At 40.2% G+C, this 9,080-nt stretch overlaps 1 protein-coding gene across 2 annotated transcripts; it reads left to right on the top strand.

The window, feature by feature from the left end:
- The first annotated feature begins 3,956 nt into the window (after nucleotides 1-3,956).
- Nucleotides 3,957-8,058, top strand: LOC135166954 (nose resistant to fluoxetine protein 6-like). Of its 2 annotated transcripts, none has more exons than XM_064129731.1 (14): nucleotides 3,957-4,116; nucleotides 4,395-4,658; nucleotides 4,937-5,181; nucleotides 5,337-5,527; nucleotides 5,632-5,732; nucleotides 5,874-6,101; nucleotides 6,213-6,420; nucleotides 6,511-6,679; nucleotides 6,765-6,844; nucleotides 6,917-7,012; nucleotides 7,132-7,261; nucleotides 7,347-7,527; nucleotides 7,592-7,734; nucleotides 7,898-8,058. In XM_064129731.1, exons 2-14 carry the CDS (start codon nucleotides 4,421-4,423, stop codon nucleotides 8,018-8,020), a joined length of 2,133 nt encoding a protein of 710 aa, XP_063985801.1. In that variant the 5' UTR covers nucleotides 3,957-4,116; nucleotides 4,395-4,420; the 3' UTR covers nucleotides 8,021-8,058. The 2 variants fall into 2 exon arrangements, with proteins under 2 accessions (XP_063985801.1, XP_063985802.1); XM_064129732.1 differs by lacking the exon at nucleotides 3,957-4,116 and adding an exon at nucleotides 4,150-4,281.
- Nucleotides 8,059-9,080: the final 1,022 nt, after the last annotated feature.

Genomic DNA, 9,080 nt, shown 5'->3' with positions numbered 1-9,080 from the left:
TCGTCGACAGTACCGGCAACTCCATGAGATACGTGCAGATGGGTACCGATTTTTTCATTTCCATCGGGATTTCGGGGGGAATTTTTATCGGCCAACACCGACTGTCGGTAAAAACGAGGGAGAAAAAATTTCTTTTTCGAAAAATCTGGACTGTTTTATCAGCTGGGGTAATCAGAGAGTTATAATTCTTCAATGGAATGAGCTAAATATTAATTACGTTTTTTTTCCGGTTAAATACTTGTGTTTTTGCACGTGTACTCGCATTTCAAATATTTTTTCAAAACACTTCAAATATTTTTGGACGTCTAGTGGTAATTGAAATCTAGTCTTTAGGGGACGAATTCCAAGAGACTGTTTTATGGAAAATAATCAGTGGGATTCACCTCCCGATAAATCATCTTTATTTTATAAATAATTTCAAAAATTTCTTATTTCCAGTGGTAATTCGTGGAATTGAATTGGCATGCGCCTCTATCGCATGCAGAATAATTTGTTTCGTGGCTGATTACACTTGGACGAGTGAAATTGGAACTGGAAATGCGGCATTGATCAGAAGGGGTTGATGGGGGGGAGGGGTATGGGGATGGGGTGAGAGGGACTAGGGGTTGAATGGGTAGCTCACAGTGGAAACGTTTGTTGGATAAATACAACCGTGAAAATTAAATTGTTTAATTAATTAATTGCAAAATATAAAAATCCATTACTGCTCCATTACAGTCGAAAAGTCCTCACATTCAATTGTCCATTCGATAATTATTTCCGATTTTCGTCCATCATGGGAAAATCGATTGTCGAAATTTCTCATGGATAAAATAATGAATTATTTTTGGATATTCAACATTGACAACGAAGTAGAGATTCAGCTACATTAGGTTAGCCATCCGGTTTTCCTGGTATTTCGGTCGAAGCCGGCTAACCGCAGAATTGAAGGCAAGATGGCAAAAGTACCCTCAGGATAAGACGGAGATAGAAGTCGAACGGAGGGCGGTCCTCTGCGGCCTGGTACAGCCCATTCGCGCATCCTCGTTCTTCTCCTTTATCCCCACCATCGGAGCGTCTTAGATTTGCATCGCTCCAGGTGGCATAGCATTCTCGGGAAAAAATCCCCATTTAATTGCATTTTTATTTTTTTTATTTCAAGGGCGGATGCCCAGGTCGGATGGAATTGGGAGGGTGGGTCACGTTCTTTGCAAGTTCCCGAGCAGATTTGTAGCAATATCGCATTTAACTAGGGGGCTAGGACCCCTTGCCTGCTGTATTACTCTACCTGGGGAGGGGGGGGCTCGACCCCTCCGCAACGTTGTGTATCATGTCATTGTCACAAATTACTGCATTTTCACGAATTTTGTCGTATGTTGTATCATGATAAACTGATGAATAATTTTCATTTACATGGAATAATTATGTAAATATTTCCTCACCTCACTCATTCGAGAATTGTTTTCACGACAACAACGATTATGTTGATTTTTCCATTCCTCGAGTGCCTGAAAAAATCGTAAATCTGTAGAGAGACGACTCTAAAATCCGGAATCAACATTTTGCGAGTACTTAGTATGCGGTGCAAATGGCAAAGAGAGTGAGGGAGGAAATGTGAAGAAGGGAAATCCCCGCGGTTTCCACGGGGGAGAAATGAGCTAACTCTACTCACCCAGACATTCTCGTTGCACGTATGCGGGACAGGACGATAACTGGGGGAGAAAAAAGTTGTGAGAAAGTTGAAGTCTAAGAACGGTTTGTCGTTGGCGTAAGAAGATCATGGTATTAGCTGCTTCTGACATCAAAAGACTGGAATAAATGGGAAAATTCACCCCTAAAAATAGCTGCAATGATAGTGGATGTATTTCCGGTGGAGTTCCAATAATTTTGAGAAGCGATAAAAACGCAAAAAATTATGAGATCGATTGATTGAAGGGAGACGATAATTATGAAGCTTTAAATCGAAAGACATCCCACTAGACTGTTGCGACTTTTTCCGAGAGGTGGCATCACTTGTCTCATTCGCTCCAGCATCCCCGAAACTCCACCACCCTCTGACAGCGCTGCCAAATTTTTACAACCAATTTTGATTGAAATTCCAGCTAATAGCAACCGAGTAATTGCGTATTTTCAAAGGACATAATGAGAAAATGATGAGCAACGCATGCCAGTAAGCCGATTGATTCACGTAAATCAGTCGCATCCAATTTACAATTTCAATTTCCAAAATATTCAATAATCATAACCCTCGAAATTACGGAAAATCATTAAACCAATACAACACGAACTTTGACGAAATCACGACGTACCGCTCTCCACAATTATCTCTCATTATCATCAATTTCGGATTTTTATATCGCATTTCGCCCCCAGTTGCCTCCAAAAACCTAAATTTGCAAAATTCATGCACAAATACTTGGAACAACTTTTTGGAACACCCCCGAAAATCGCAACCATTAATTTCTAACAGGCATTTCCACAGATCGATACTAATTTCATTTACAAGGTATTTTATCAACTTCAATTTCCCGAAAAAAAGGTGAGTGCATCGCTTGCCAAAAAAAAAAAACCCACAGAGTACATAGTGCGGGAGGATGGAATGATGGGTCAGTGTGGAAGCAGTACGCGTGATAGTAGAACAACGACAATCTGAGGGTGAGTTTGAGGTACATACGAGCGTCACAGAGTGTTTTGTTCGCGCGCGATGAACGGGTCGCCATAGCGACCGGTGGTTGTTTATTATTGCGTCCAGAGAGCAGTTAAAGGGTGGTGGCCCAGTGGGCGGATGAGGGGCCGATGGGCGCCCAGGGGGCGGCGGATGAGGCAGGGGGAGGGGGGACGAGGTTTTTGAGTGAAGGGGTCAAAAGGGTTAGACGCAATGTGCTGATCAGCCTGGGTAGAGTCGCTGGGGGAAAAGTTTGTTAGTGGGAGAAGAAGAGGGAGGGGTAGGGCTGATCGGACGTGATAGAGAAAGCCAAAAATAGTGGTGGAGAGAGACCAACAGAGGGAGGGGGGAGGATGAGGGGGTGCAAAGCCCGGTGGCCGACCACACGAGCCCGAAAAACACATTCGCTTGCCGAACCCCGGCTTGGTAATGAGAGTTCGATAAAGCGCTGTTACGAGTTTGACGTCAGGCGATTTTTCACCCTGGGTATAACACCTACTCAAACTGGTGATGGTAAAATCCGTTGCCAGTGATTTTTTTGCATTCATTATCATTTACATGAGAAATTTGCGAGAAATGGAAATTATTGATTTTGTGGAGTCTATGGGGCAATTATGACACTTGACACTTTCCGATGAAAATCATGAAATTATGTTAATGCTCAATACACATGCAGTCGGACAATGACAAAGTATTTTTTCTTTCAGACAATTGTTGTTCTGGATTTTTGATACATTGAACATCCCATTTAATCTGCATAGTCAATTAATATGTGACAGACAATTTTTTGTTCGGCTCACCTTCATTTCATTTATATCGGGGGCCACGATGGAGGACATAATTGCGGTGATCATGAATAAACGAAAAAATAAGTCCGTATATTTTTCAGTGAGAGTGTTATTTATTTTTTTATAGAAGACACGAATCAATAAAAAGTTATGAATGATATACACGATATTTCAGGGATAAATATGGTTTCGCTGATGAGAGAGCAATAATTAAAATAGATCTCTAGTAATGATTGATATTTGACAATCCAATATAATGAATAGTAATGGTGATGATGCAGTTGTTGAACTAATAATAATAATTTCAGTGATCTTGTTAAAAATAGAATTAATAGAGCGAAGGCTGAGTGAGCCGACAAGAAGTGTTTGTCATCAGTATTGAATAAATTTATTTTTTCCCAACAATCGGGGAAATGGTAAACTGTCGTTTTTACGTCTCGCGATATCCTCGCGATGTCACGGAAATATTCAGTTTTTTTCCTCGAGGACGAAGCCTCGATACATCTCGTATTATAATTTCGAATAGATTATTGGAAGATGCGACAACTGGAGCTACAGTTGTTCGGTCAATCACGAGGGCAGTATACGTTCCATCCCTGAGGTGCACATTTGTTCGAATCGTTTCGGAATATATTCACTCCCTTGTATTAACATGTGATTGAGTGATTCCATTACGGTGTTGAAGTGAGTGCCGAATCCCGTTGTTCAGTGAATTTTTTTTCAATCACTTTAGACCGAGTCATTTGAGCAATTAGCACCCGATTATTTACGAACCGTGCCACTGTTTCAAAAATTTCTCGATGGAATTTCAGTCCACTGAAGAGCCCAGAGGAAACAACTGTCCAAATTGTAGTGTGATAAAGACTTGGATAAAAATGACCAGAGAAAAAATTTGCTGAATTTTTTAAAAGTCTCTTTTACGTTTTCATTGAAAAATTAATGAGCCAATTTCCGAATTCCAGCGAAAAATCGGTGAAATTCTGTAACGATGCTCGTGGGCATAAGGATTCAGACAAAAATGACGACTTTCGTCATCTCCGTCGCGGTCATAGTGATGGCCATGACACCTGGAATTATGGGCAATGACAGAGATATCTTAGAGGGTACCATGCCCGCCTACACAATCGCCAAAAATGCCCATTTACTCCCAGCTTCCAGCAGATGCCGATCCCAATTGGAACAACTGGGAGAAGGTGTTGATAATCGCAAGTTGTGGAGTTTGCGAAGTAAGAACCAGTCATTTTGCTCGTACTAACACACCTCTGATGTAATATCTATGTGGAGCAAGTGACGCCCTTGACATTTACTTCTTCTACTCGCGAAAGGCAAATGCGAATTTTTTAGTCACTCATTGTATTTTCTACACATTTAATTAATTCAACTTTTTATTCTCGCAACTCACCGTCATATCATCTACATCGCTAATGATGGGAGACCACAATAATTAAGTGAACCCTGGATTTTATTGGAAATATTTATGCACCAACTAATTGAAAAATTTCAGTGTTGGATGCCAGTGGAGCGCCGAACCCCGGTTTCGTTTACGGAAATAATTTTTGGGTGGGCTCAAAAACTCAGTGCCTCGATACGGCCAACCCTGAACCAGTAGTACTGAACCCTAGATACATGGAAAATATTACCTTGTACAGAAATCCCGAGGAGGAAGTTCCACCTTATCCAGTTAATTATTTCGCCGTCCAGTTAAGTCATAACAGTACCGTGCAGTACCAGAACAGGCTATTAGATGAGGTAAAAAAAATAAATAAGCCCTTAAAGCCCTTAAAGATAGTATATAGCTGATTCAGCTCAGCTGGACCGACCGTACCCCTCGTATTTTTTTCAAAAATTCGTGAACCCACCAATTTTTAAAACATTCAAAATCACTTTCATCCTCGTGGTTCCAGGAAATCATGGTGTTGGGGCTATGTTTACCTGACATTTGTCGTAGCGACCAATTAGGCATGATCCTGGAGAAGATTTTTAACGAAAGAAAATTAATAGTCGGTAGTCTATACAGCATGGACTTCACTCTCATGGCTGTTAATGATCTCAAAGGCGACTTAACGCACCCGAGCTGGCGAGTCGTTGTAATAGGGTTCGTACTCCTGTATTCCGATGTGTGAATAATGCAATACATTATGAATAATAAATAATTAGAGTGCGGAGTGTTTATTAAAGCGGTTTGGTTTTTGTTAATAGAGTTATAGTACTCATCACGCTGTTGATGGTAATTGTTGGTACTTGTTATGATCTTCGTGTGCATCAGAAGCGACTTGAGAGGAATAAATTAGACGTTTCTGGTGAGTTTATAAATAACAAAGTCTACATATGATAAAACATGATATATTTATTATTAAAATATTATTCTTCACCTCTCTGGTGTCTTCCAACTGTTATGAATAATTTTATTTTTGTAATAGTTGTTATTTACCATTTTTTAGGGCCCAAATTGAATGTGGAAAATGGTGGCCCTTCTAATCCACCTCCTCCTGTCAGTAAGCCTAGTGTAGTTGGAGCAATTTTTCTGTCTTTCTCGGCTTACTCAAACACAAAATTCATCTTCAATGTATCCCATAGACGCTCAATGCCGTGTCTAGATGGGCTCAGATTTCTTAGTATGGCATGGGTCCTAATAGTCCACACAGTATTATACGCCTTTAAAGTGATTGGTACGAGTCTTACAGTTGATTGATTATTGTGGGGCTGAAAAAATCAAATTTTACAGAAAGTTTTTGTCTCCAGACTAAAATCGTAATTTTAATTAATTTGTAATCTCGTAGACAACGGCAGATGGCAATACAGACTGGGCATGGACTTTGTCTCACAGATAATTAGTAATGGATCTTTGTCTGTGGACACATTTTTCTTCCTGAGTGGGTATTTGGTCACTTACGTTTTTTTGAGGACCAACGAGCCAAACGATGACAAACCACCGAAGGGTTTCCGATTGACAGAGGTGATCGAGACTGTCATAAAACGATTCATCAGGTATTTGAACATTCTTCAAACTTGTTTATCACCAGATATTTTTTTAATTAATTAATTATTAATCGCTAATGTTTATCCTTTCACTCTCAGACTCACACCCCCCTACCTGATGGTCATCGGTTTCGCAGAATGGGCTGGTACCTACTTCAGTCGAAGATCTCCATTTCAAACATATGATAGGCTCGAAAAACAGTGTTCGGAGGGTTGGTGGGCCAATCTACTCTACATCAATAGCATTCCACCATTTTCCGAGGCGCCAGTAAGTGACAACATCGCTTCGCGAAATATTTTTTTCTCTTTATTTCTGAAAGTAATCACTTCAATTCGTGTATTATATTTTCCAGTGTCTCAGCTGGAGTTGGTACCTGTCAGATGACATGCAATTTTTCATAATCGGAACAATTCTGTTACTCCTCTCCAGAAAGTGAGAACCAAGTTTTCCTGGTAATTATTACTGGCTGATTAACGTTTTTTTATTTTTCTATCAAATAATCAGGTATCTGTACACCTCCCTGGGGATTTCCGTTATCATCCTCCTGTCGTCATTCGCCATCACGGGATATACCGTCTACACCACTGACTACGTCCCCACGTGAGCAACAATTTTTGTTATTTTATTATTTTCTTGGAGGAATTAAAATTATTTGCACTTAATTTTTTTCTTCTCGTGAATTTGGATTATTTATTCATCCGAGAATGTTCTCCAAACAGTATAGAAATACTGTTCCATTCTATATCCGAGGTATACGTACCCCCATGGACACGGATAGGACCTTACATAGTGGGATTGGTCACCTGCTACATAGTCATGAAAATGAAGAACAAGGTCAACCTTAACAAGGTAATTATTGGAGTCGCACTTGTTAAAAAATAACTAGAGATTAGCTCGTCGTTCCAAACATTTCAACGTTCACTTTATCCTTCAGAAAACCGTCTGGTTGTTATGGATAATTGGTCTTGCTTGCAACATCGTCGGCGTCTTCGGATTATACTACAGAAAATTCTACTTCACTCCCATCCCAGCAGTCGTTTTCGTCGCCCTCTTTCGAACGGTCTGGTCTATCGGTATTGCATGGATTGTCTTCGCGTGTGTGAATAATTACGGCGGTGAGCTTCATATTTAATTAATAATTTTATTCCAAATCATCTCACTCATTCTGCTCTTCCTCAGGAATTATTAATTCACTGCTATCCCTCAAAGCGTGGCTACCAGGAAGTAAACTGACGTATTGTGCTTATCTCCTCAATCCCCTGATCATCCAGAGTTACTTTTTGATCGGTGAAGTAACTCTTCATGTTGACTTCATACCAAATGTAAGTTGCACCGATACCTCATACGATTTTTTCATTCCGATTTCTTTTTTGTTGAAGTATAAAAATTTAGAAAAGTATTTATAGATTCCAAGCCATAAATAGAAAAAATCAATTTGTTTATCATGGATTATCACGATTGCTGACAATCTATATCTCTTTTCAGCTGGTTCTCTTCTTGGGCTTTACAGGCACTGTTTTCATCTTGTCATACATTCATTCACTGCTGTTTGAAATGCCCTATATGAGCCTACTAAAAATTTATTACATGGCAAAGAGGAAAACTTGATGTACCTGAAAATGTATTGAAAATTTCAATGAGATGTACAGCATAAAAAAATAAATGCCGATCGTGAAAAAAAAAATACGACTGATCTATGAATCCCCCTTTGCCGACTGAGAGATTGTTAATAGAGCGAGTCAAAGACCGTTAAAAAATTTTCAGAATGTTATTAACGATTGTACATTTTTTTCCCGAGACTGAAAGCTTAATGAAAACATATTGATGATATTCATTCATTTCGTTGATGGTCTCCGAGCTGTCCTAGATGCACTAATCAACTGCAATAATAACGAGTTCAGTCTGAGTGATCCACTTTAATTATTGATATCTTTGTTTATTAACAGAGGTATTGGGGTTTTGAGTAGATAACAAATGTGACACTTTGCCCACCTTCCGGTGGATAAAATCGATAGGTTCGCAGATGACTGCCCGTCCAAATAAATAAACAATATATTTCAATGTTCTAAATTAGCAGCAACAATCGGCCCGATAAATTCCCCGATGAAATACTTCAATAGACTGGAGTAATTCAACCGATTTCGGGGGTGGTTTGTACTACCCCCTCCCTGGGAAGCCCTATTATCGTCTGGAAGACACTCTAGCCAAGAGAATCACGAGAGGATGTAGACGAGATGGGTCAGCACAGGAAACTCCGGAAGCTCCCTATCAGCGCCTCGGAATCTGTGCTCTGTCAGCATTCCCCCCTCCCCCTCCCTCCCGCCGGATTCTTGCACTCCAAATAGAGACCACGAGGGGATGAATATGCGGCAAGAGATGCGATCCAACCGATTTCTTTTTCATTCATTTCTTTCCGTCCTCCAAAACGAAGAAGCAACAGAAAAAAAAAATCTCCAAACTACCGCTCCCAACCGCTGCGAAAAATAACCGAAGATCTATCGCATTGTGATGAATTTGTGCATCCTCATGGTCTTTTGTTTGTGTACAATGAGAGAGAGAGAGGGAGAGGAGTGGGTGTGGTGTTCTCATTGAACGTGAAAAACGAGAAGACCTCCGGGGCTGTAATTACGGGGTTTCCATGACAAAGCTGATGGTGACGAGGGTGAGC

Source organism: Diachasmimorpha longicaudata, chromosome 10 (assembly GCF_034640455.1).
Source record: "Diachasmimorpha longicaudata isolate KC_UGA_2023 chromosome 10, iyDiaLong2, whole genome shotgun sequence".
Classification (NCBI taxonomy): Eukaryota; Metazoa; Arthropoda; class Insecta; order Hymenoptera; family Braconidae; genus Diachasmimorpha; species Diachasmimorpha longicaudata.
This window is presented reverse-complemented; position numbering and strand designations above follow the sequence as displayed.

Bases quoted from the DNA above. Each gene is read 5' to 3' on its own strand.
- LOC135166954 (XM_064129731.1), top strand. From the start codon at position 4,421: ATGCTCGTGGGCATAAGGATTCAGACAAAAATGACGACTTTCGTCATC. The intron at 5,733-5,873 runs GTGAGTTTATAA...ACCATTTTTTAG, and splicing joins GAATAAATTAGACGTTTCTG to GGCCCAAATTGAATGTGGAA. The intron at 7,528-7,591 runs GTGAGCTTCATA...GCTCTTCCTCAG, and splicing joins GTGTGTGAATAATTACGGCG to GAATTATTAATTCACTGCTA.